Below are 27,625 nucleotides of genomic sequence, written 5' to 3'. Positions count from 1 at the left end.
TATTCCTTCTTCATCCCTACCTCAGCAAACATCTTCCTGTGGATAGCGTTCAGAAAGAAGAGGATTCCAGCAGAGGAATCCGGCTGCCTTTTCTTCTTCTCCGGCTGACTCTTCTTCTCATGTCTTTGATCTTTGCTGTGAACTTCCGCAGTGACCTTCCATCTCAGAGCAATGATCAGAGGTCAGTTGTGTGGTGTTGTTGTTCACCAGTGATGGCGTTCCAAATCTGGGTCCTTGGTGTGACGGCGAAGGGTAGTTGAATTGGTGTATGATCGTGGAGGATTGGATTGGTTAATTAGGATTTACTTATTTGGTTATTTCTGTTGAATTTACTTAATTACTGTCTTGTAGCTTTGTTTATGCATGTTTGTGTTCTTTGGTATATTTTTATGTTAATTCTGTTGATGATTATGCTTGTGTCGTAGTGTGACAATGCGATATAAGTATGTTCTTCAATGGTTAAATAGAATTATAGGTTAGTTTCAGTTATGCTTATTTTACTATCTGTTATACTTGTTTGTTATGCCTGTAGAAGGTGTAGCTTGTAGCGTAGAGTGACACTGCGCTATAAGTTCATCTTTGCTGGTTAATTAGGATTTCAATTATTGCACCCCCAAACAAACCCCTTGGTTCGATCTTGTCTGAAAACAAACTTCTTATCACTGGTTCCGCAAGAGAGACGATCCGTTCCTCTATTATACTACCTTAATGTAGGTTAAGGAGTTCGGTAGATTAGAAATGAATTAATTTGGTCCTGTGCAAGTGACAGTTGCGCGCTTACCAGACCACATCTCAAGATGAGGGGAGGACTTTCCTGCTCGCCTTTCCACTATTTAGGGCTTAAGAGGGTTTCGTGGGTTTGGTTCAAGGGGTTCTTCTTCTTCGTTTGGCTCTGCCGCCAGCCCTCTCATGCTCCTAGCCAACGTCGGTCGCTCCCCTCTTCTTCCTCTGGCCGCCACCTCTTCTCCTCTCTCCCTCCCTTTCTTCCGCAACCAAATCGCATCTCAAGATGAGGGGAGGACTTTCTTGCTTCATGTCTTGCACCGCGCCACCACCTTTGCTCCCTCTTTCGACGCCACCCTCGAGCGATGGCCACCAGCGATGACCTCCTCCTCTCCTCTTCCTTCTCCTCACGACGCTGGCCATAGCATCTCTTTTCCTTCTTCCTCTCCATGCCTCTGTCGTCGCCGGTAGACCGACACCAACACCAGCGAGGGCTTCTTCTTCAGCAGCTAAGAGCAACCAAGGGAGGAGCTCGCGTTTTCCTTCCTCACTGCCACCACAGCAGCGAAAGACGCCGTTGCCGCCGGGTCCTTCTCGCGCCACCTCTACCCTTCCTCTTCTCTCTCTCTTTCACAGTCGCCTCCCGCCATCACCAGCTTAGACGCACGCCACCAGAGCCCTCATTTTCTCCCTCACTCACGCTGCCATGCGCCGACAGCCCATCACCCTCCTCTTCCTCTCTTCCTGCTGTCACCATAGTTGTTGGAGCCACTGTCGGCACCTCAAATCCGTTGGTCCTGTTCCCTGGCGCTCGATCCGTAGTGTCATATGCCTCCGATGTCAATTGGTCCCCCGAGCCCTCGTCGTCATTATGTTTTGACTAGACTTGTGTGATGTTTTATGTCCTGGCCTATGTGCCGATATTTGTATCCCGGCCTGCGTGCCGATATTTGTATCCCGGCCTACGCACTGATATTTGTATCCCGGCCTACGTGACGATGTCTTAACTCGGCCTGCGTGCCGATATCGCATCCAATTTCGTTCCATCATGTTCGTCTCCGCGTCGTCAGATCTAGCTCCTCGTCCGACACATTCATCTACCCTTCCGGGTAGGGCTGTAAATGAGCCAAACGTTCATGAACAAGTTTGGTGTTCAGCTTGATAAGAGCTTGTTTATGTTCACAATAAACACAAAATTGATTAAACAAACAAGCTTGAACAACTTGTTAAGCTAAACAAATAAGATTGAACACATATGTGTTCAACTCGTTAACGTTCATGAACAACGTTCGTGAACAATATTCACAAACCATATTTATTAATAAAACTCTTTTAAATATACTAAATAAACAATAAAATAAATAAATAAATTTAAATTATCAAGTTCAATAACCAATCAAACAACTAAAAGTTTCAAACAATCAAACATGTTTAAATTGAGAGCTTGATAATATCTAAATGAACCAAGCTCAAACCAAGCTTGAATTGAGAGCTTGATAACATCTAAATGAACCAAGCTCAAGCCAAGTTTCAAACAAGCTCAAGCTCATAAAAAATAAACCAAGCCAAGTTTGAACACTCATTTCAAAAGCTTGATTCATTTTAAGCTCGGCTCGGCTCGGCTCAGTTACCTTATCAAATAAGCTTGAACACCCCAAACCTCGGCTCGGCTCGGCTTGTTTATAGCCCTACTTCCAGGTCACGACAACTCAAGCAGCGCCCCATCAGAGGGCTCCCCCTAGGCCAGGGTACGTTTTCCTTACTTACCCGTCATTTATTTCATTATTATATTATTAGCATGTTACTCATATACTCGTTGGATCTGCCTCGAGTCTCGGGGTACCAGGGACCGAGGGCGATCCGATTGCTGGCTGCAGGTAGCGTTGACCAGAGGACTTCTGATGACTTGGTCAACATAAGCCATCTCAGAACACACCCCTCTGGGACGTCGCGATTCGGTCAACATTTCATCCACCTCACCCGGCGGTCCATCTGACCCAATTTCCTGACAAGATCAATTATCATATTCTTTATTGCCAGTATTATCATTGTAGAAAAAGGTTATTACGTTTATCCCAGACGTCCCTCACAGTCCGTCCATAGATTATATGAAGGGAGATAAATTATAAGATCAACTTATAATCGATTGTCGAGTGACCAGTATCATCTCATTAGGGAGCGATAAAGAATCATACATGGGTCATATGGTGAAGAAAGCGCTTACAAAGAATCAACACTTGAGTCGAAACCAAATGACAAAAAAATAAGAGCGAAGGACGAAAAGGAAAATAAGTGAGTAATCCGATTCTTCAATTGCATTGTAGGGGGGACACAAGATAAGAGGGGAAAAATCACATTTCTTTAAGGTCTATTTTGGATGATCGACTTTCTTTTACAAAGACGAAGAAGGACAAGCACTTTCAAAATCATATGCTCAAGCACTAATGGCGTAATGTGTCATCTAGTGATGAGGGAGAAGCTAACAATAGCTAAGGGACAATTTTGCACAACTAAAAAAAAAAGTGATAAACTCTCCATGAGTTAATTAATATCGATCATTGCTAGCTTAGTCGAGCCATTAAGAAATACCAAGAACAAGAACAAACACCTTAAGAAAATTAATTTCGGCTTTAGAAGATAAGATCAGTACAATGCCATACTTGTGCAATGAGATAACAATAATCTCATATAGCTAACTAACTTAGAGTTAAGGAACTGAGGGAGAAAATGAGGATGTCAAATCTCGAGTGGTAGACTTGAAAAGAAAGCCTTTAAAAGTTTACCATTGGTTTTAAAAGTTTAAATATAATTATAAAGAGGCAAAGAATAAACTTTAGTAATATAGAATTAGGTTACAAGGAAAATCTAAGAAAAACTTCCATTAATCTATTATTATTAATTAAGGACAACCCAAACAAAAGAGCATGATAATAAGGAGCATGATTAGTGAGCCATCTTGGGTTGACAGTAAGAAGTTAAAGAACATCTATAGGAAAAGGACCCTAAGAGATTTTTAGTGAACCCGATTAAATTTAAACTTTTTTAGTTATGCAAATTATTCACCTCTTTCTAGATTGATGAACACATGTTAAATTTGGTGGAATTATTAATTCACCCACAAATACAAACTAAACAATTCCGTTAGATTAAAAATATTAAAAATATATTGTCAATCAAGTTTGCATGAGGATCATTGGAATATAATCAGAATAAATCTGATTCTATGTCATTATGTCATTATGACTCTATAACATATCAATTAATTTCGATCAAAATTGATTGATAAATTTAGAGAGTTTAGAATAATATGAAATTTGGTCATATATATTCGTCTAATTTTCTTGATTATATTTATACTCTTAAATATTAATTTGACATACTATATTAAATACAGTAATATTTAATACAAATCGGATATTTAAAAAAAACTAATCGATTGTTACACTGTAACAATTGATTTAAAATAGTAATGAGGGATAAAATGAATATAGGGTATGCGATTTAATAATTTTAAAATTTAAATATGTGATTTGAATAATTCAAAATCTAGGTAAAATGATTATAGGATAGGTGATTTAATAATTTTAAATTTTAAGTATATGATTTGAATAATTCAAAACTTTAGATAGTGGTTCAATAATTTGCCACAACAATAACAATTAACAAATAAAGTCTACCTTCATGTCCCACTCATAAGCTCTCACAATTTAAATCTCAATTACGACACATTGTAATAAGAAAATTTTCAAGAGTTAACTGTTGAGTATGAATCTGTTTATATTTCGACACATTGTAATAAGAAAATTTTCAAAAGTTAACTGTTGAGTATGAATCTGTTTATATTTCTAAATTTATGACTAAACAAACATCACTCACCTTCAAAATTAATTGAAAAGTCTAAATTATATATATATAAAACCGTCTTTATCCCATTATCCATTATTCTTATGATAGTTTTATAGTTACTTTAAATTTATAAAAAAAAAATTCCTTATTCCATTTCAAAAATAATATAATTTAAGATGATTTAAACTTCGAATAACTAGCTAGTGTCAATGTAGTTCAGATCCTCTGTCTCGAAACTTCTCTGTCCCCATGTCTCATTGCCGATCGGACGGTCCAGATTACATTTCAAGACATCATGACATCTTTAAGATGTGTGCAATATCCTTGTGATGTGCAAGGCATCCTTGAGATGTAATCTAAACCGTCCGATCGGCAGTGGGACATGGGGACAGAGAAATTTCAGGACAGAGAATCTGAACTAGTGCCAATGAGATGTCAATTCGAATGAAGGGAATATATTCAGATCGAAGATCCATTATTAAAAAAAATCTCAACTCGATTGTGATCCATTATTAAAAAAAATCTCAACTCGATTGTGATCCGAATCCAAATCCAACTCAAAAATCCTAAACTTATACCCAAATAATCTGCCCAACTTAATTTTTTTATTAATAATTATTCACTTTTATCTCAATATTTTATCATTATTATATTACATTATTACTTAAATATATAAAAAAATCTTAATTTTTAAAATAAATTTAATTTAATCTCATAAAAACTAGAACAATCAAAGTAAATCCAGACCAACCCGACCGAAACTAAACCAATCTAAACTTAGTTTTTTTAAGATAGATTGGGATCGGATCGACGGGTCAGATTCATCTTACATCCCTAAGTCCCAATAATTCTTCCCTTAAAAATTGAAAAAAAAAAACATTAAGTCAAGAAAGAGAGTACAGTGGAGTCCGGAACTACTTATATCAACTTTCTCAAGCATTGTTCTACACTGATATGTTCTACAATAACTGAAAATTCAACCACAATGTCTGCATTAACCTTCTCAGGAACAAAAACAGTAATCAGTCGAGCATTTAGAGACATGTTTAGTTATTTTCCAAGGAAAACAGCAAATCACTTTGCCGATCTGCGCGCAAGGAAACTTTCTTTTGTTACGCCATAATAAACTGGCTCACTCCCTAGATAAACAAGAAAATTCCATCCGATTTTGGATCCACCGATAACATAGCTTCCTAGAGATGCTACATCAAATTGTTTCACCTTTTCCCGTACCTCAGCAATCCATTCTGCATGTGTTTTCTCCTGATTACTGTCTGAGACAGTTGTATTCTTCTCAGGTTGTGATGCTTTCACTGGAATTGTTGGGTCGTGTCCAGTTTCATGTTGTTCAATTTTTTCATCTTCTACATGCATTTCTAATGATTCTTCATCCTTAACTTTAAATGAGGATTCTGCCTGGGATGGACTTTTACAGTTCTCAGAAGAGTCCACATCACCTCTCAATTTCTTGATCAATACTAGCATTGTCTTCATTTCTAAACAAAGTGAAGGTCAGATAATTGTTTGATTGGATATAAATAAGAAATGAAATCCTATTCATAAATGCAACAATTGTTAACTACAACCAGCATTCTAACAAGCCGACAACTGTGCACAAAGCAAATTCAAGAACCTTGCTTCGATAATGATGTAGAAACTAAATTAAGAAAGCTAGCATGTGCTGAAAGACCAATATCATAGTTTAACTTAGGCTGCCGCCTATCATGTTATATCAGAAAAAGGGAACCAAACAATAAAAGCATAATTCTGTGATGATGCAAATTCAAATGTCTCTATTTTCACATCCCACATTTCCCTGTCCATAGGACATACTAACTAAACTTGAGGATTTGGAACATAAGTTGCAATAAATACTTGTATTCACAAGTCAGCTAATTCATACAGCAACCTTACAAAAGTTTATATAGGAATCAAATAAAAAAAATCCAATAATTTCAGAAAAGAAAAGAAAGAATAAAACCAAAAGGTAGGAACCTTTTTCTCAATTTGCATGCAAAAACATCAACATTATATCCAAATCTAAAATAAACCACAAAGAAAAACAATACGAGGTTATAGGAGGTTCCTAAAGTTTTGTGGTATTGTAAAAACATGCTAGATAAATGCATTTCTTCGAATTTGCAATACATTATTTATGCAAGTTGTTGACCTATAAAGTATAGCTTGATAAGAAAACAAATAAAGAACTTACGATTTTGAATCTCACATGCTGCTTTGCTGGTCTGGAAGTTTGGTGTGCGAAGAACCTGCCAAATCATTAATCATGATGGATAAATTGCTTTTTATTAAAGAAGCTGCAAGTAGCTTTCTTATCTCATTTCTTATTTTTGTGTGGATGAAAACTCAGAGGCACATTAAGACATTATGAATTTTAAGCTTCCTAAACTAAATAATCATATGAGTCTGGTTTAGGTTCAAAGGTGTTATATGCATTAGAAGATAAAATTTACTGAAGGCTAACAAAGAATAATATGGTTATCTTAGCATATATCAACTTGCACTTTATATAAGGAGAAAATTACCTTTTCTATTACTCAAGACTACTTATCTATTATTCCAAATACGTCCCAAAAGAAAACATGACACAATAGTTTATCCAGCATGGACAATTTTGGGCTAATGAAGGGCTTTCTAAGCTAAGATGGGAGAATAACTATTAATTTAGGACATTGGGATATTGATTGAGCAAAATAAGTTAATAGATTTTTCAAGCAGATTGTGGGCAGTTGGTATCAAAGTCCTAGATATTGGAGCATGGTAGCCATTGATAAGCCTCGGCATTTCACCGATTAGGAGTAATTGTAGCCTATGAGATGGATTTTATCTTGAAGGAGACATCAAGCCTCAAGTGAGAAAGATCATAACACCCTAATTTAGTTTTTCTTCAAGAGTTGTGAGCTAATGAAGAGGTGCATACGCTTGAATAATTGAACTTGTGTTGCCTTAGTCTTATGCATTTTGGGCTATAAATTAACCTTAGTCTTATGCATGTTGAGCTAAAAGTTGACCCTAAGAAAATAGTGGACCATATGGGAAGGTTGTGACATCCGGTACTAGATGAACCTGATCTAAGAAAGTTGAGGTACTTGAAAAGACCTGTAAGTCTTGTAACAAAGATACCATTGGACCTTGCATGACACCTTGGATTAGGGATGATTCAAAAGCACATGTTGGACAGTGAGCGCAGTAAGCATCGAGTAAGGGACATTGAAGCATCTTAACTTAATTTCACAAGTGCAGTTGTGAGCTAACCAAGATAACCAAAAATGAGGTTTCCAAAGACGGGCAAGTAGTAGGAAGACAATTTAGCTCATATATTGTAGAGAAATAATTCCTATAATAAAGTTGAATCTATACACCAACAGACATCATCTGCAAGCTCATCATCAGGTCAAGGTTAATGGTTCCACTGCTTGTACAGTAGTAGTAACAATAGAGTCACATAGGTCAAGGTGAACATGCTCATCTCGGACAAAACTAGGAACAAAGTAACAAAAATGAACCAAAAAGAAGCTTTTTTGAGAGGATAAGCTTACATTCCCCTAAGATCAGCATCAGTGCAAACAAGGATGAGATCAGTGAAATCAGGCCTTACATAATGGCAGAGAAGGTCGTCTAGGGTTACAATAGCCAGTGAAATCCAAAATTTTAAGAAACAAAAGTGTATCCAAGCCGCAGAATCACCTCGAGAAACAGCGGGCGCAGGTCCTTGACCATGAGTCGAAGCTTGTAGTAATCGGAGTTACGGAACTCATCGACGTCCAGCTTCCTCTTCTTTCCCCTGGGCATGGTCACATCGCCCGCAGGGCTTACGACTGAAGGGGTGCCGGAGGCTGCCGGAGGAGGCAGCTTCGGCTCCTCCATCGAGAAAGGGATCGCTGGGGAGTCGTCGGAGGGAGTGTGATTGGTCAGGAGGCGAACCCGACCGCGAGAGTGGAGCGCAGTAATCGGGGAGGCTTAACGAATGGACTAATAAAACCGGTCTGATTGGGTCAAGCCTAGTCCGAAAAGGTAAGAAGAGTAATTGGATGGACCCTGACCGGGCGATTACCAACAATTTTTCTTACCATAATTAATCTACGTAGACCTAACAAGTGTGATATAATGGTAAAATATTTTAAAATAAATAAATAAATTTAAATTTTAAATAAAATAAATATTGAAGAGGGGCATAATGTTAGTGATCCTGTTCGAAAGTCAAGATGACGGACGCTGGGGAAGTGACGCTCCTGTTGACTGTGCGTGGACCTCTGATGAGATTAGTTTGCTAGCACAAAAGCATCAGTGCCGAGCCAGGGAGTAGTTCCCACGACGATAGCCCTCCGACGTACAAGTCAGACCTCCGGCGAAAACAGCAAGCAAGCAAAGAAACGAAAGTGGTAGCGTAACTGTAGCTATAGTAGAATGAGCATATCTTCGTCGAAGCTTGGGGTCCTTTATATAGGGCTCCCAGGGGTGTGCGTGCACACTCCTCGAGGCATGCACGCATCTCAAAGCTTCCCCTGATATGACGTGTCAGAAAAGTGTACCTAACATCATACCTCAACAATCCGAGCATATCCTGACAAGACAGTGGAAGCTTTTGTCGTACAATTCTCTGCCTGATTATGTCGCCAACCATGCTGTCTGTCTGCGACACGGGTCTCGAGGAGGATACCAATCGATCCTGCCTTTGTCTGTTAGTGGGCCGAGCAGATGATTGCTTGGCTAATTCTGCTGTCTGGGTCGAGCGGGGAGGTCGCTCGGCTATTTCCGCTGTCTGGGTCGAGCGAGGTGGCTGCGCGGCTGCTTCCACTGTCTGGGTTTGCTGGGTCGGGTCTGTGCTTCGCTGGCCGTGACCTGATCTGTGGCCGATCCGGATGTCCGCCCGGTACATGACTTGTCAGTCGGTGCCTGCTTTGGTGATAGCCTTTGAGCGTTGGAAGCTCGGTGCGAGACCGAACTGTAATAACGTCGAAGCAGCCATTCCTTAGTCCGACCGGCTGATGGGGTCGTCCGGTTGGACGCTAGCTTGGGGGCATTGACCGCCTTAACTTTGACCTTCCACGTAGCGCTGACATCCTGCGGGGCGGGGCCCAACCTTTTCACCAGATCACATGTCTCCCCCCCTAAGTCTAGTCGAAGGAGGCTGCAAGTTCAACTGACTGGACAAGGTAGTTTGGTGATTGGTCGGCCGATTCGTTAGTATGCTGGTTGGATCCCGACCGGTCTATGTAGGACCGATATTCAAGGCTGCTCGGCGTTCTGAGGGTTTGCACTTGGAAGATTCTTCCTTCAGCGTCTTTGGATAAGTGCGAACCCCGTGGTCAATGCTGACGTAATCCGAATTTATCCGGAATTTGTGAAAATCACCCCATTAAGCCCGAGCACGCGCCCAGGTCTAATAATGACGCCCATAAAATGTCGCCCTATGAGAGCGTGCCACGTGTCATCGCCGCAGTCGCCGCACTTCCGAGGCGACAGACACCGATGTGAGTTTGGCGGTTTGAATTCAACGGTTGGATCTGTGCTCCGATTCCCATGACCTAGATCTGACGGCTTCGATCGGCCCACCCAACCTTTATAAGGCCGCGGCACCGCCTTCGTCCCCCCTCTGCATCTCCTTTTCCAGCGATTGTCGGCGACCTCGAGTGACCGGTGCTCCAGCGACCCTGCGCTCCTCGGTGGTGATCCACTGTTCTCTGTGGCCCCCTTTCTCTTCCCCGTAAGCCTCCCCAAACCTTTCTGTCATTGCTCTTCCACTGTTCTTTCTCCACCACGCCACTGTTCCGACGCCCGTTTTGCGTTTTTCCTTCCTTTCGTCCGTCGAGCTTTCTATTTTTCGATTTTCCAGCGATGGCGAGCTCTTCTCAACCGTCCGACCCCACTCTCGGTCTCTGGTACAACACCATGGACACTCAGTTCAACGCGGGCGACGCTGCGAGCCTCATAAATGCCTTTGACCTTCCCTCTGACCATGAGATAATCCTGCCCTACCCGTCCGATTGGTCCTATGGCCCGCCGACCAGCACTGTCTGTTTCTTCCGAGACCAATTCGTGGTCGGTGTTCGATTCCCCATCATAATTGAGGTCTGTAACTACTTCCGTGTCCCTTTAGCATAGCTCGTCCCTAATTCCTTTCGCCTCTTGTGCGGCGTGGTCGTTCTGTTCAAAGTGCATAGTATTCCCCTAACACCTCAGGTATTCCATTACTTCTATTATCCCAAGCAATCCGAGTTGGACACCTACCTCTTCTAGTCTCGGGTCGGTTTGGTCTTTTTCGACAAAATGTCATCTTCCAATAAACATTGGAAAGATTACTTTTTCTACATGCGACTCCCTGAGCGATCGAGTTTCCGCACCAAGTGGCAGGTCGAACTTCCGCCTCAACTAGACCTGAAAAAGTATCGGGGCCGGCTGGACTACCTTCACGCGGCTAACATGTTGGTCGGCCAAAAGTTCGACATTCACAAGCTACTGCAGATGTATATGAGGATTTCTTCTTGTAAAATTTTAAAAAATATATTTCCTTTTTCTTGATTGAGTGCCGACTCTTTCTTGGTGCCAACAATGGGCCGGCCAACGGATCCTCAATGGTGAAGAAACAAGAGATAGATGTAAGGCCCCAAATTTCCTCAATTAGAGTCCTAAAAGTAATTTTAAAATATTTAAAAATGCTATAGAAATATTCTAGGGATTTTTAGAAATTTTTAGAGTATTTTTATGTAATTTTTGGAGGTCGTTTGGTATTTTTATTAAACGAAGGAAGTTTCGACAAAAAAATGTCCAAGCCGAGAATAGAACCCGCGACCTTTGACTCGGTCAAAACACGACTGACCAGGTGGGCAAACAGATTTTTCTGTTTAGAAAAGGTAGCGAATTTATTTAAGATAGTTAACAAAATATTGGATTATAAAAGTGATAAGTTGATCTTAGATTTGTTTGTTTAGAAAAGGTAGCGAATTTATTTAAGATAGTTAACAGAATATTATAAAAGGGATAAGTTGATGTTGGATTTGTTTGTTTAGAAAAAGTAGCAAATTTATTTAAGATAATTAACAGAACATTGGATTATAAAAGGGATAAGTTGATGTTGGATTTGTTTGTTTAGAAAAAGTAGCAAATTTATCTAAGATAATTAACAGAATATTAGATTATAAAAGGGGATAAGTTGATGCTCTGTTTTCCCGTGACTTAAACCATTCTCTCCTTCTCTTCTGCATACGATGGCGGAGCTCGGGCAGAAAATGAAAGGGAGTTAGGGTATCATCTCCGGCGAGCGGCCAAGGTCCTAGATGCCCTTTTTGTTCGGTTGTGAGTCCAAGAATCAAGGTAAGTGCTTCTCACCTGCAGTAGGAGTAGTTTCGGACCTTTGTTCTTCTTGAATTCGAAGCATAAGAAGCGCTTATAGTGCAGATTTTTAATTAAGCCTATAGTGCAGATTTTAATTAAGCTTATAATGCAGATTTTTATGTAGAGTTTATATTGCAGATTTTAATTAAGCGCTTATAGTGCAGATTTTTAATTAAGCCTATAGTGCAGATTTTAATTAAGCTTATAATGCAGATTTTTATGTAGAGCTTATATTGCAGATTTTAATTAAGCGCTTATAGTGCATGTTTTTAATTAAGCCTATAGTACAGATTTTAATTAAACTTATAGTGCAGATTTTTATGTAGGCTTATAGTGCAGATTTTAATTAAGCTTATAGTGCAGATTTTATGTTTGCATAGTATGCAGAAATAGTGTAGCATAGAATGCAGAATCTTGATTAGAATAGTATGCAGAATTTTGATTAGCATAGTATGCAGATTTTTGTTTATGCATTTCAAAGTTAGAATTTGTTTAAACATTTCAGTTTTTAAAGAAGCATTCTTTTATTAGAGGTATTAACAAGTATAAGAAATATAAAGAAAAGAAAGAAAAAGGCCAAGGCCTTAAGTAGATCCCAAAGTCAAAACTTTAGGGATTTTGGTACACAAGGTGCTCGTTAAAATGCCGAGGCATTATATATTAGAAGTATTAAAAGATAATAAGTATTTTACTTTTATCAGTGACACTGTACTGGACTTTCAGTAGTCCTTGGGCTGGGCTCCCATAGTCGGTCCCTAGGTTTAGATAACCTAGTATGCAGGACTCTCAGTAGTCCTTGGGCTGGGCTCCCATAGTCGGTCCCTAGGTTTAGATAACCTAGTATGTAGGACTCTCAGTAGTCCTTGGGCTGGGCTCCCATAGTCGGTCCCTATGTTTAGATAACCTAGCAAATCCTATTAGATTCGGGACCAATTATCTCGGGTCTAGTTAGGGATGCGCGCATAGCAAGTACAGTTGCCGGGCCCAAGAAGAAGTTGATTATTATTTTGAAGTATTATAAGTATAAGTTTTTGAACAAAAGAAATAAGCTTCACATAAGTTTAAAATCCAGCAAGTTTAGTTTTCTTTTATGCTAGCATGTTTGTTTAGATTTGCTTTACATGTTTAGCATTCCAGTACGCCTTGTTTCTTTTGCTGTTAGATGAGCATGAGTAGTGTTTCTTTCTGAGCATTCAGTTTTAGATTTCTTCCAGTTACATACATATTCGAGTTTTGTGAGTTAGATAGCGCTTACTAAGCAATTTTGCTTATAGTTTGCATTTCCTCTTACTGCAGATAAAGGAAAGGAAAAGTTATAGCAAAGGAAGGCGACAAGGAGGTGCGGATGGATGTGTGATGTCTGGACTATAGAAGCCTTGGGACCTAACATAAGAATTTATTAAGATTGTCATTTATTAAGAATGTATTAGATGAGTCATTTAATCTTCCGCTGCTAGTTAATTGTATGTTTTGAGTTTTTTAGAGTTTATGTATTGATCTTTACATGTGAACAACTCTAATTAAGTAAAGTTAGTAGTCCAGTAGCGCTCCGCCCTCACAGACTAGTAGCGAGGAGGGTGGGGTGTTACAATAGAGGTGGCAGCGGCAATGGAGATGGCTAACCTCGGCCTGACTACGGTCGGCTCTCATGAGGGCGAGAGCGAGGCGACGCCAACTAAAGGAGGAGGCACCACCAATCAGACGTCGCACACCAAACCAACGACGAACCCAGTCCCTTCTGAGACGCAGCTTGTCACCCCGGTTGAAGGCTCGGGGTCCTCTAGCGATGAAGTTCCCCTCTTCAAGCGCAAGAGACATCACATGGCCACCTCATCCCATTCTGCTGCCTCGGCAATGCGTTCTTCTGAGCGGGGAGGCACTTCCTCTGTGGCAGCTTCCGACACAGTGGAAATCATATCTTTCGATCGGACCCCTTCACTGGCCGATCTGCCGTCGGACCCGATTGCTGCCCAGCCGATCGCGTCTCTCCCTCCAGCTTGGTGAAGGATCCTACGATCCGGCATTCTTTCGGCTTCAGCTGGTCAGTCCTCTGGTCCCGCGACGTCACCTCAATCGGCCTTGAGCGCCCGCCGATCTATGACGACCATTCTCCACCTCCCAACATAGGAGTTCCTTGCGACCGACGATCAACCACAAACTCCCAAACATCAGATACGCATCTGCGGGCTGCTCGCCAAGGTTTGGAAGGAGGCCAAAGCACGTGTTGCAACAATGCCACTGGGGTTGCTCGCCAATAACCACCTGCAGATGTCCACAGGGGTATGTATGCAATGATCAATTCGTGGTTTAACCTCCATTCAGCATTAACGTTTTTCAGTTCGGCGGTAGTACTTGGTGGAGAGTGTGGTGATGTGCGGTCGCCTGGCGCTTGTGGAGGATGAGCTCAAGAAGCTCAATATTTCTGGTGGAGCATCATCATCCTAGGGGTCATCCATTGCCCAACTGCATGCCGATCTGGAGAAGACCAATAAACTCTTAGAGACTGAGAGAAAGAAGTCTGCCGATCAGGCCATCATGCTGGGTTGGCTCGAGACTCAGGTGAAAACCTACGACAAGAAGATTGAGCAGGCTGCCAACAGGAAGAACCAAGTCATAGCTGACCTGGAGTTGAAGAACTAGGAGGCTCAGAAGTTAGCCGAGAAGCTCAAGGAGGTGGAGAACTTTCTGATCACCGAACGGGAAGCTGTTCGGCTAGGGAGGCTGATCTTCAAGGTCAAGTGAGGACCCTTGAAGGTGCTCTAGAGTCTTCCCACGCTGCCCTGAAGACTTACCAGGACGCCAAACCAAACCGCTTCGAGACCATGTTCCAAGAATACCTCCGCTCGGAGGAATTTACTGATAAAGTTGTTAATCGGGTCATCCGGAGTTTCGAGCTGGCCATAACTAGGATGTTCATGTTGGTTGCTACTCGGAAAACCTAGAGGTTCCACTGTACGGCTTCATCGACCGGGCTCAGTTGAACGACTTGATGCCAGATGAAGTCTTCGATTATCTTGAGTGAGGAGGGATTTTATAACCTTTGAATGTTTGACTGCCACTTGGCAGCTTTTGGGTTTGTTATCAATGAAGTCATTTTGCAGTTCTTCCTCATATGTTTGCTCGTCTATCACAAAGCTTTTGACTATATAGCCCCGAATGGGCATCATGCTCACATTTCAATCATTGATAAATTCATCAAGGTCATACCTCTGGGTTTTAAGGTCGCCGCTCGACCCTAGGGTTTATAGTCACTGCTCGACTCTGGGGTTTATAGTCGCCGCTCGACTCTGGGGTTTAACGTCGCCGCTCGACTCTGGGGTTTAACGTCGCCGCTCGACGATTTGATGACGTCTCGGGTTTAAGGTCACCGCTTGACCGTCGGTGAAGACCTGCGTTTAACGTCGCCGCTCGACGATTTGATGTAGTCTCGGGTTTAAGGTCGCTGCTCGACCGTCGGTGGAGACCTGGGTTTAACATCGTCGCTCGATGATTTGGTGAAGACTCAGGTTTAAGGTCGCCGCTCGACGATTTGATGAAGACTCGGGTTTAAGGTCGCTGCTTGATCGTCGGTGGAGACTTGGGTTTAACGTCGCCACTTGACGATTTGGTGAAGACTCGGGTTTAATGTTGCCGCTCGACCGTCAGTGGAGACCTGAGTTTAACGTCGTCGCTCGACGATTTGGTGAAGTCTCGGGTTTAAGGTCACCGCTCGACCATCGGTGGAGACCTGAGTTTAACATTGCTGCTCAACAATTTGATGAAGACTCAGGTTTAAGGTTGCCGCTCGACCGTCGGTGGAGACCTGGATTTAACGTCGCTACTCGACGATTTGGTGAAGACTCGAGTTTAAGGTCGTCGCTCGACTGTCGGTGGAGACCTGGGTTTAACGTTGCCGCTCGACGATTTGGTGAAGTCTCGGGTTTAAGGTCGTCGCTCGACCATCGGTGCAGACCTGGGTTTAACGTCATTGCTCAATGATTTGATTTGCCATTCAGCACTAAGTTTGGCAACCTTTTGCTTTTGATTTTAGTCCTACACTCAGAGGGCGTAGGGATAAAGAAAATATATTTATTACATCAGCGTACCTCTCATCTGGCTCGGTATGGCTGGAGATGGTTCGCGCTCCACAGACATTCTAATCGCCATCCGTCCTCATCCTCTAGGTAGTAGGCGCCCGAGCGAAGCTTTTCCACGATCCTGAAGGGTCCGGGCAATGGAGCTTCCAACTTATGACGTTGCCGACCGACTTTACCTTCTTCCACACAAAGTCACCGACCTGAAATGATCTTGGGATCACCCTTCAATTGTAGTTCTGCCTCATCCTCTGTCGGTAAGCCATCAGCCGGGCGGTGACTTTAGCACGTGTCTTGTCGACCAAGTCCAGTTCCAGGAGTCTCCGCTCGACGTTGTCCTAGTCAAAGTGTTGTATCCAGTTGGACTCTACTCCAACTTAAATGGGGGCAACCGCTTCGCCGACGTACACCAAGTGAAAGGGGGTTGCTCTCGTTCCTTCTTTGGGGGTCATGCGGATTGCCCACAGCACGCAGGAGAGTTCGTCCACCCAGCTCCCTCCCATATGGTCGAGCCGCGCACGTAGGATCCGCAATATCACCCGATTGACGACTTATGCTTGCCCATTACTCTGAGGATATGCTACCGAGGTGAAGGCTTGCTAGATGCCATACCCCTCGCACCATTCCTTGAGTTCTTGACCAATAAACTATCTCCCGTTGTCCAAGACGAGATGGCGAGGGATGTTGAATTGGCAAATGATGTGCTGCCAGATGAACTTCTTGACCATCTATTCGGTTATGCTGGCCAGGGGCTCGACTTCAACCCACATAGAGAAATAGTCGACCGTGACAAACAGGAACTTCCACTGACCTGTCGCCATTGGGAAGGGTCCCACGATATCCATGTCCCATTGGTCGAACGGGTAAGACAGTAGAAACTTTCATTTTCTCGGTTGGCCGATGCGAGAAGGTGTGATACTTCTGATATGACAAGCAGGTGGCGACTGTCCGAGCAGCATCCTCCTAGAGGGTCGGCTAGAAGTATCTGGCCAGGAGGATCTTCCTTGTTAATGAGCGGCCACCCGGGTACCCGCCACAGGATCCTTGATGCACCTGTCGTAGTATGTACTCGGCATCTTCGGATCCGACGCACTTAAGCAGAGGTCTGGCGAAGGCTTTTTTGTAGAGTTGATCCCCGATCAGAGTGAACCGACCGACTCTGTTTCTCAATAAGTTTGCCTCTTCTCGATCGGAGGGTGTAGCTCCCAATCGCAGAAACTCTACCAGTGTCGTTCTCTAGTCGCTTGGGAAAGTGAGTCCCTCCATCCGATCAATGTGGGCCACTAGGGATACCTGCTCGATCGGTTGTGATATGATGATCGGGGATAGTGAGCTGGCCAGTTTGGCCAATTTGTCTGTAGCTTGGTTCTCCGTGCGAGGGATCTTTTGTATAGTGACCTCCCGAAAACTAGCCTTAAGCTGCTGAGCGGCTAATTGAGAATCCGAGTGAATGAGAACCTTAATGGCTCCGATGTGCCAGGTGGCTTGCAAACCGGCTATCAGCGCTTCGTATTCGGCTTCATTATTTGTTGCCCTATAGTCCAACCGAACGGACAGTTGCATCCGTTCGTCCTGAGGGGAGATGAGTAGTATGCCGATCCCTCTACCCTACCGAGTGGACGACCCATCCACATATATTTTCTAGATTGAGTTAGGCTCAGGATTCTGTACCTCCGTGACGAAATCCGCCAAGGACTATACCTTGATGACCGTTCGGGGCTGATACTGAATGTCGAACTCGCTGAGCTCTATTGTCCACTTGATCAGCCGTTCGGAAGCCTTAGGATTGAGGAGGACTCTCCCCAAAGGACTATTGGCCATCACAATGATAGTGTGCGTGAGGAAATACGGGCGGAGCCTCCGAGCGGCGAGCACTAATGCAAAAGCAAGCTTCTCGAGACCAGTGTAGTGGGACTCAGCGTCTTTTAATATATGAATTAGGAAATACACTAGTTGTTCTTCGCCGTCCTGCCAGACTATTGCTGAGCCGACAGCATGCTTGGTTGAGGATAGATAGATTCGGAGCGGCTCACCGACAGTTGTCTTAGCTAGTACTAGCAACGAGTTCAGATACGCCTTGAGTTCCTCGAATGCCCGGTCGCACTCCTCGTCCCACTTAAATTTGATGGCTCGGCGTAATATCTTGAAGAAGGGCAGGCTCCGATCGGATAACTTGGAAATGAATCGAGACAATGCAGTTATCCAACCGGTGAGACGTTGGGCTTCCTTCAGGTTTTTGGGGGTGGCATATCCTGTAGCACCTTCACCTTGCTAGGGTTTGCTTCGATTCCCCGTTCGGTAACGATGTAGCCCAGAAATCGCCCACTTTTCATGCTGAGCGGACACTTGTTCGGATTTAGCTTGATCCCGTACGTCCTCAGTGTCTGACACATCTCCGTGACATCTGAACATAGATCAGCAACTTGGAGAGACTTAATTAGTATATCGTCCACATTTACCTCCATATTGCGGTCTATCTGCCGCCGAAACACTTTGTTCATCAGTCTTTGATATGTGGCCCCAACATTCTTCAGTCTGAACGACACCACATTGTAGTAATACGTACCGTCGGCTGTGATAAAGCTGACCTTCTCTTGATCTTCCCGGGCGAGCAGCACTTGATGGTATCCTTAATACGCGTCCAACATGCATATCAACTTGCATACGGCAGTGGAGTCCACCATCTGGTTGATCCAAGGTAGGGGTAGAAGTCCTTTGGGCAAGCCTTATTGAGGTCCCGAAAGTTGATGCAGACCCTCCACTTATTCCTGGACTTGGAGACCAGCACCACATTGGCGAGCCAGCTCGGGAACTTAACTTCACGTATGTGGTCGCCCTCCAGGAGCTTTTCTATCTGGCTCGGATGATCAAATTCTGCTCAGCATTGAAGTCTCTCTTCCTTTGCTTTATTGGCCGAGCGTCCGATCGGACATGCAACTCATGCTGGGTGACGTTCGGGGAGATGCCAGGCAGTTCATGCTGTTGGGATGTATACTATAAGCCTAGCTTTTGTATGAACATCTGTTTTGAAATATTTTGAAATGAGAATTACTTTGGTCAAATATTTGTATTTTATATTTATATATATGCAGTTGTCCATTTAATTTATATTGTAGATAACATGATGTATGGTGCCACACAGAAGATCATATTATCGGTTCCTTATAAATTATAAATAGTAGCTCACAACCAAGATGGATTGGGACAAACCATTGGAACGGTTATAGTGTAATTTGGTATTAGTCTGTCTTGATTATAAAATTACACTAGTACACTATGTGTGTATTGAGCAGGACCGTTTGAGGTTGTTCGATTTGTATTGACTACATAATTGAACAAAACCTCTGTTATTATGGATGTGCGTCCTCTTAATTCCTATATAATAACAAGCACGTATACTTAGTATTTATTTCTTTAACTTATCAATGGGTGAGATTTATTCGTTAAATCAATAGGCCTGATAAGTTGGGAGATAATACTCTTTATATGGTGTGTTGTTGATTATAGAAGGAATCTGTGTCCTAATTATTTATGCTGATGATGTCACCTTGAGGAGCTGATAAGGATTATCATATAAACCCTGCAGGTGGACTTAGTCCGGCATGATAATAAAGTTGAGTGGTACTACTATTGGAATTATATGTTAATTAATTGAGTTGTCAGTAACTCATTTAATTAACGGACATACGATATTTTAAACACAGGGAGATTAACACACTCATGATAAGAAGGAGCCCATATTGTAATATGGGATTGGTGCGGTAGTTCAATAATAACCCTTTAGTGGTATGAGTTATTATTGATGGACTTGGATTGGGTGTTCGGGCCGAACACAGGAATCCTAAGCCTATCAGGAGGCCTAAACCAATTCCTTCTCTAGGTCCCTGTTGTAGCCTCTATATAAAACCTCGCATCCATCCATCTGGCTTAGTTTTGTTTTTTGGTTTTCTCTTCCTTACCTAGGGCTAGCGGCAAGCTTATAAAAGGGAGTAGGTGGTACCTCCAAAACCTAATTTTTTCCACAAGCCTCCTCCAGCTTTGCTTAGGGTCGGCGGCACAATCCTTCCTCCTCCCTCCTCCCTCCTTGTGGTCGGCACCTCCTTTCCTCCTCCTTCCTTGTGGCCGGCGGCCCTACCTTCCTCCTCCCCCCCCCTTCCTCCTCCTTCCTTGTGGGACGCGACTTGAAGAAGAGGAAGAAGAGGAAAAAGAAGAGAAGGCGCTCCATCCTAGAGCATCATCCCTTGGTGCCCGACAGTTTAGAAGAGAAGCGAAGAAGGGTGGTTTTATCTTGGTAGATCGTCATCCACACGACGCCTAAGAAGAGGAAAGGAATACGGTAGAAGATCAAGAGATCTTTAGCTACAAAGGAAAGGTACAACTAGTTCTTTAATTTCGCCGCGTAATTAGTTTAGTTTTCTTTGTATCGATTTTGAATACCAATACAAGAGGCCAACGATCTTGTACTTCGATCAAGGTGTGCTTTGATCCGTTAAGAACTTGCTTGATTGATCAAACACATGTCTGATCGAACATGCGGGTTGCTAGGAAAAGTTCTGTACTTGTACAATTTTTGTATAGGGAAATTTAAACAGAATGGAATTCCAGCGCCTTCTAGTGGTATCAGAGCAAGTTTTCTGGTTATGTGTGATTGGTTTATAGTTAAATTATGCACTGCTTATATATAAGTTTAGGCAGGATAATAGTAGGATGTGCAAGAAAGATTAACTCTGTGGTTGCAGGCATCCTAGATCCAACTATTATGATTTTTGTGTTTGTGTATGATTTGAATCCTCGGGCATGTCGAGGTTATTTTGTGTGCATGATTGTAATAATTAAATGCAGTCGGTTGCTGTATTATTATTTTTTTTACATTCTGTTCGATCTAGATTACATGTAAAATCCTTTATGGAATATAGGATCGATAAATATAATTTTTTATTTCTTTTTGTTACGGCTTGTATTCTTGCTACGCATGGTGCTATTTTGAGGACCGGAGGTGCGGCAAAGAAGGAAGCGAGATAGATGTGACGACTTGATCCATTGACGACATATTAGAGGACAGCGATGGATAAGTCCATAATAGTTGAAAATTTTATTTTCATATTTATTGCCTTTATATGCTGTTTTTATGTGTTGTGATGCTATTTTTATGTGTTGTGATGTGTGTGCATGTTAAAATTCCTCAATTTAAATAACTAAGTAGGAGAGGGATTATTTAAATAAATTCCGCGATCTCCATTACTGGTTTGTAAGTGATGCATTCAAACTTACGCGTTGGCTTTAAGTGCTTTCCTCCATATCAGATGAGTTTGTTTGTGGATCACTAGATCAAACTTTCTCTATGGATGATTATAGGAAATTATTTAGGTATATGTGATCTTCTCCATCTGAAGGGGCACAATCCTAATTAATGGATTAAGTATCAAGTAATGGTATATACTTAGACACATTTAATAGTATCCTCCCTATCGGAGTCACTGCTATTATTTGTGTGGCCAAAGATAAACTAACTATTAATTTTATTTGTCATAAAATTAGGTTGACAAGATAATAAAATTAATGGGTAAAACATCCTCTTACAAATGTTTGAATTAGTATATGTCCACACTATCGTGGCATACGAAATTTACAGTGTTATGAGGTGTCGGCGAATTTAAATTATTTTGTTTGAGAAATCAATATTATTTTAAATTCTAAAATTTTGACTAAATATTTTATTTTGTAACTCTCAGGATTTCAAAATGGGTTTCAATCCTCTTGCTATTATTTTAAAAGAAAATAAACATACTGGTCCAAATTATATTGATTGGAAACGGAACTGGATATTGTCTTAACTGCTGAAGAATACAAGTTCGTACTTCTTGAGTTCTGTCCTAGCGTGCCTAATAAGGATTCTAGTGAAGAGGAGATAGAGAGAGATAGGAAATGGGTCAAGACAGATGAGATGGAGCGGTGTTACATTTTGGCTTCTATGTCAAATGTGCTGCAACATCAGCATCATGCCTTACCCACTGCCTATGCCATGATGCTCAATCTCAAGGAACTCTTCGGACACCAGAATCGGGCTGCCAGACAGGAGGCTATGAGAAACTTAATGATGACCACCATGACTGAGGGGACTCCCGTGAGGGATCATATGCTCAAGATGATGGCTCATTTGAATGAGATGGAAGCCCTTGGAGCTGAAATTGATGGGGAAACCCAGGTCGATATCATTCTGCAAACGCTGCCCAAGAGTTTTGAGCAGTTCCGCCTAAATTACAACATGAACAAAAGGGTTTATTCATTGGCGGAACTTCTGACATAACTCTAAGCGACAGAAGGGCTATTTCATCAAAGTTCTCAAGTTCACATTGCTGAAAATGTTTCTGCCTCTAAGCCGAAAGGCGGAAAGAATAAGAAGAAACAAGTTGGTTCGGCAAAGAAAGTGATTCGACCTCAAGAGACTGGGCCACAGGCAGGTGTGAAGAAGCCGAAAGACAAGTGCTTCACATGCAAGCAGTCTGGACATTGGAAGGTGAACTGTCCTCATAGAAAGGAGAATAATAAAGGTATATCTTATTCATTAGTTGTTAAAACATGTTTAACGGTGTTATCTACCGGTACCTGGTGTGTAGATATGTGAGTCATTGATCATGTCTACAATTTATTGCAGGGGTTCCAGGAAACCAGACGACTACATGAAGGGGAGATCACCGTCTACATGGGCAATGCTACAAGAGTGGCGGCTGTTGCAGTGGGGGATGTTTATTTATCTTTTGATAGGAATAAAACTTTGATTTTGAAAAATTATCTTTACGTACCATGTTTTAAAAAGAACTTGATTTCAGTTTCTAAATTATTTATGGATGGATATTCTGTTTCTTTTGATGACAAAGTGGTTGTCAAGAAAAATAGGGTGATTATTTGTTCTGGTGCGTTGGTTGGCAATTTGTATACTCTTAATCTAATAACTCCCACGATGCAACAAATGAAAATTAATAACACATATTCTAATTATAATAAGAGAAAGCAACTTTCGAAAATAAACCAAACATATCTTTGGCATCTAATGTTGGGTCATATTAACTTGAGTAGGATTCAAAGGTTAATAGTCGATGGACCTTTGGGTTCATTGGTAGTGGAAAACTTTCCGACCTGTGAGTCTTGCTTGGAAGGAAAAATGACCAAGAGGTCTTTTAAGGCAAAGGCGTATAGAGCCAAAAAAGTGTTGGAATTGGTTGATTCTGATTTGTGTGGGTCTATGACTACCAGACAAGAGGTGGTTTCTAATATTTTGTCTCTTTTATAGACAACTATTCGAGATATGGGTACATTTACTTGATGCACCGCAAGTCTGAGTGCTTTGATAAGTTCAAAGAGTACAAGGATGATGTGGAGAAACGTCATAGTAAAAGTATCAAGACACTACGGTCTAATCATGGTGGAGAGTACCTCTTAAGAGAGTTTAGGAGTTACTTATCAGAGGCTGGGATTCAATCCCAATTGTTTGCACCTGGTACACCCTAACAGAATGGTGTGGCAGAATGAAGGAATATGACTCTTATGGAAATGGTCAGATCAATGATGAGTTATTCAGAATTACCAAATTCGTTTTGGGGATATGCTCTGGAAATTACGGCGTACATTCTGAACTTGGTACCTTCTAAGTCAGTACCCTTTACTCCCACAGAATTGTGGAATGGACGTAAGCCTAGTTTGAAACACATTCGGATTTGGAGTAATCCAGCACATGTGCTGAAGGGAGACGCTGATAAGTTGGAATCACATACAGAAGTTCGCTTGTTCGTGGGATATCCTAGAGGAACGAAAGGTGGTTTGTTTTATAGTCCTAAAGATAAGAAGGTCATTGTTAGCACCAATGCCCGATTTTTAGAAGAGGACTATGTAATGAACCACAAGCCCATGAGTAAAATTATTCTTGAGGAAATAAGAGAGGACACTTCTACTTTAGTACCAATGGTACAAGATGAGATACCACAAGTAACTGCAACACGTGTCACAAATGATGCACAATTACAGGTAGTGCCTCGTCGTAGTGGGAGAGTTGTTAAATAACCTGATAGATTTATGTTTTTGGGAGAGTCTTCAGACTTGATCCCTGGTGAACATGAAGCTAATCCCTGGACATATGATGAAACACTCCAAGATAAAGATGCGACATCTTAGCAAAGTGCAATGAGCTCTGAAATAGAATCTATGCATTCTAATCAGGTCTGGGAGCTTATAGAACTACCAATGGTGTAAAAGCCATTGGATGTAAATGGGTCTACAAAAGGAAAAGAGGAACAGACGGGAGGTGAAAACCTTTAAAGCGAGGCTCGTTGAAAAGGGGTATACTCAGAAAGAGGGAATCGATTATGAGGAAATTTTTTCGCTGGTAGCCATGCTTAAGTCTATCCGGATTCTTTTATCTATTGCTGCTCATATGGATTATGAGGTTTGGCAAATGGATGTCAAGACGGCTTTCCTTAATGAAAGTCTTGAAGAAAACATCTATATGAAGTAACCAGAGGGATTCATTGCGAAGGGCAAAGAGCATCTTGTATGTAAGCTCAATCGGTCCATTTATAGATAGAAGCAAGCTTCGAGATCTTAGAACATCCAGTTTGATGAAGTGATCCAGTCTTATGGATTCATTCAGTGTTTGGATGAGTCTTGTGTATACAAGAAAAGTAATGGAAATGTAGTGGTATTTCTTGTACTATACGTAGATGACATTTTCCTCATTGGCAACAATGTCAAAGTGTTGTCAGACGTAAGGGTATAGATGTCCAAGCAGTTTGATATGAAGGACTTGGGAGAATGTGAACATATTCTTGGGATCAAAGTAATAAGGAATCGCAAGAAAGGGATGTTGTGCTTATCTCAAGCTTCATACATTGATGATACTATCCTAGCTCTTTTTAACATGCAAAACTCCAAGAAAGGTTTTCTACCTTTTCGGTATGGAGTTCCTTTATCTAAAGAAATATGTCCTAAGACACCAAAGTAGTAGAGTAGATGAAGGCAGTTTCTTATGCTTCGGCTATAGGAAGTCTAATGTATGCGATGCTATGTATGAGACTGGATATCTGTTTTGTTGTGGGCATGGTTGGCAAATATCAAAGTAATCCTGGACCAGGACATTGGACTGCCATAAAAATATATTAAAGTACCTAAAAAGGACTAGAGATTATATGTTGGTTTACCAGACATATGATTTACTCCCAGTGGGTTACACGGATTCGGACTTCCAATCAGATAGGGACAGTAGTAAATCAACCTCGGGGTATGTGTTTCATTTGGGAGGTGGATCCATAGCATGGAGGAGTGTTAAGCAAAAATGCGTTTCAGACTCCACCATGGAAGCTGAGTATGTGGCAGCCTCTGAGGCAGCCAAAGAAGCTGTATGACTCAGAAACTTCTTGATGGACTTAGATGTGATTCTTGGTTTGCCCAAAGCTATCATAATTTATTATGATAACAGTGGTGTAGTAGCAAACTAGAAGGAACCATTAGCCCATAAGGCAAGTAAATACATTGAGCGCAAGTACCACCTGATATGAAATATTATAAAACGAGGAGAGGTTGTTGTCGCCAAGATTACATCAGCAGATAACCTGGCAGATCCTTTCACTAAGGCCCTTCCGGTGAGAGCTTTTGATAGGCATGTTGAGGGGATGAGAATCAGATGTATGACAACATTTATGGCAGTATAGTCTTTTAGTATAAGTGGGAGATTGTTGGGATGTATACTATAAGCCTAACTTTTGTATGAACATCTATTTTGAAATATTTTGAAATGAGAATCACTTTGGTTAAATGTTTGAATTTTATATTTATATATATGCAGTTGTCCATTTAATTTATATTGTAGATAACATGGTGTGTGGTGCTACACAGAAGATCATGTTATCGATTCCTTATAAATTATAAATAGTAGCTCACAACCAAGATGGATTAGGACAAATCATTGGAACGGTTATAGTGTAATTTGATATTAGTCTGTCTTGACTATAAAATTACACTAGTATACTATATGTGTATTGAGCAGGACCGTTTGAGGTTGTTCAATTTATATTGACTACATAATTGAACAAAACCTCTGTTATTATGGATGTGCATTCTCTTAATCCCTATATAATAATAAGCACGTATACTTAGTATTTATTCCTTTAACTTATCAATAAGTGAGATTTATTCGTTAAATCAATAGGCCCGGTGAGTTGGGAGATAATACTCTTTATATGGTGTGTTGTTGATTATAGAAGGAATTTGTGTCCTAATTATTTAGCTGATGATGACCTCTTGAGGAGCTCATAAGGATTATCATGTAAACCCTGCAGGTGGACTTAGTCCGGTATGATAATAAAGTTGAGTGGTACTACTCTTGGAATTAGATGTTAATTAATTGAGTTGTCAATAACTCATTTAATTAATGGACATATGATATTTTAAACACAGGGAGATTAACGCACTCATGATAAGATGGAGCCCATATTGTAATATGGGATTGGTGCGGTAGTTCAATAATAATCCTTTAGTCGTATGGGTTATTATTGATGGACTTGGGTTGGGTGTTCGACCCGAACACAGGAAGCCCAAGCCCATCAGGAGGCCTAAACCAATTCCTCCTCTAGGTCTCTGTTGTAGCCTCTATATAAAGTCTCGCATCCACCCATCTGGTTTGGTTTTGCTTTTTGGTTTTCTCTTCCTTACCTAGGGCCGACGGCAAGCTTATAAAAGGGAGTAGGTGGTGCCTCCAAAACCTAATATTTTCCGCAAGCCTCCTCCACCTTTGCTTAGGGCCGATGACACAATCCTTCTTCCTCCCTCCTTGTGGTCGGCGCCCCCTTTCCTCCTCCTTCCTTGTGGCCGGCGGCCCCTCCCCTCCTCCTTGTGGCCGGCGCCCCCTTCCTCCTCCTTCCTTATGCCCAGCGCCCCATTCCTCCTCCTTCCTTGTGGGTGGCGTCTTGAAGAAGAAGAAGAAGAAGAGGAAGAAGAAGAGAAGACGCCCCATCCTAGAGCATTATCCCTTGGTGGCTGGCGGTTTGGAAGAGAAGAGAAGAAGGGTGGTCTTGTCTTGGTAGATCATCGCCCACACGACGTCCAAGAAGAGGAGAGGAATACGTCAGAAGATTAAGAGGTCTTTAGCTATAAAGGAAAGGTACAACTAGTTCTTTAATTTTGCTACGCAATTAGTTTAGTTTTCTTTGTATCGATTTTGAATACCAACATAAGAGGTCAGCGATCTTGTACTTTGATCAAGATGTGCTTTGATCCGTCAAGAACTTGCTTGATTGATCAAACACATGTCTGATCAAACATGTGGGTTGCTAGGAAAAGTTCTGTACTTGTACAATTTTTGTACAGTGAAATTTAAACAGAACTGAATTCCTGCGCCTTCACATGCGTCGACCATGCGAATATGTCGTGGTTCTGCTGGAGGCATGCGATCAGCTCAGCTTTCTGCTCGATCACCAAATTTGGCGGCGATGAAGGTAGTTGCTTCCACTCAGCTCGGGTGGATCTGTACTTCGTCCTTCTCCTCATAAACCAAAGTGCGGGGGCTTTTCAGTTACGGCGATTACCTCTAGCCGGTGTTGGGACTTCCGAGCAGCAAAAACTATTTTTTTACATTACGAAAC

At 41.8% G+C, this 27,625-nt stretch overlaps 1 protein-coding gene across 1 annotated transcript; it reads right to left on the bottom strand.

The window, feature by feature from the left end:
• Window positions 1-5,471: 5,471 nt before the first annotated feature.
• Window positions 5,472-8,553, bottom strand: LOC122052002. The gene is made up of 3 exons (XM_042613371.1): window positions 8,275-8,553; window positions 6,782-6,836; window positions 5,472-6,065 (listed from the first exon to the last, which is right to left on the bottom strand). Exons 1-3 carry the CDS (start codon window positions 8,452-8,454, stop codon window positions 5,644-5,646), a joined length of 657 nt encoding a protein of 218 aa, XP_042469305.1. The 5' UTR covers window positions 8,455-8,553; the 3' UTR covers window positions 5,472-5,643.
• Between the last annotated feature and the right edge of the window lie 19,072 nt (window positions 8,554-27,625).

Source organism: Zingiber officinale, chromosome 3A (genome assembly GCF_018446385.1).
Source record: "Zingiber officinale cultivar Zhangliang chromosome 3A, Zo_v1.1, whole genome shotgun sequence".
Taxonomy (NCBI): Eukaryota; Viridiplantae; Streptophyta; class Magnoliopsida; order Zingiberales; family Zingiberaceae; genus Zingiber; species Zingiber officinale.
The sequence above is the reverse complement of the archived record's forward strand: the minus strand, read 5'-3'. Positions and strand labels throughout refer to the sequence as shown.

Bases quoted from the DNA above. Each gene is read 5' to 3' on its own strand.
- LOC122052002 (XM_042613371.1), bottom strand. From the start codon at position 8,454: ATGGAGGAGCCGAAGCTGCCTCCTCCGGCAGCCTCCGGCACCCCTTCA. The intron at 6,837-8,274 runs GTGATTCTGCGG...ATGATTTGGCAG, and splicing joins TGCGCCCGCTGTTTCTCGAG to GTTCTTCGCACACCAAACTT. The intron at 6,066-6,781 runs GTAAGTTCTTTA...CACTTTGTTTAG, and splicing joins AGCATGTGAGATTCAAAATC to AAATGAAGACAATGCTAGTA.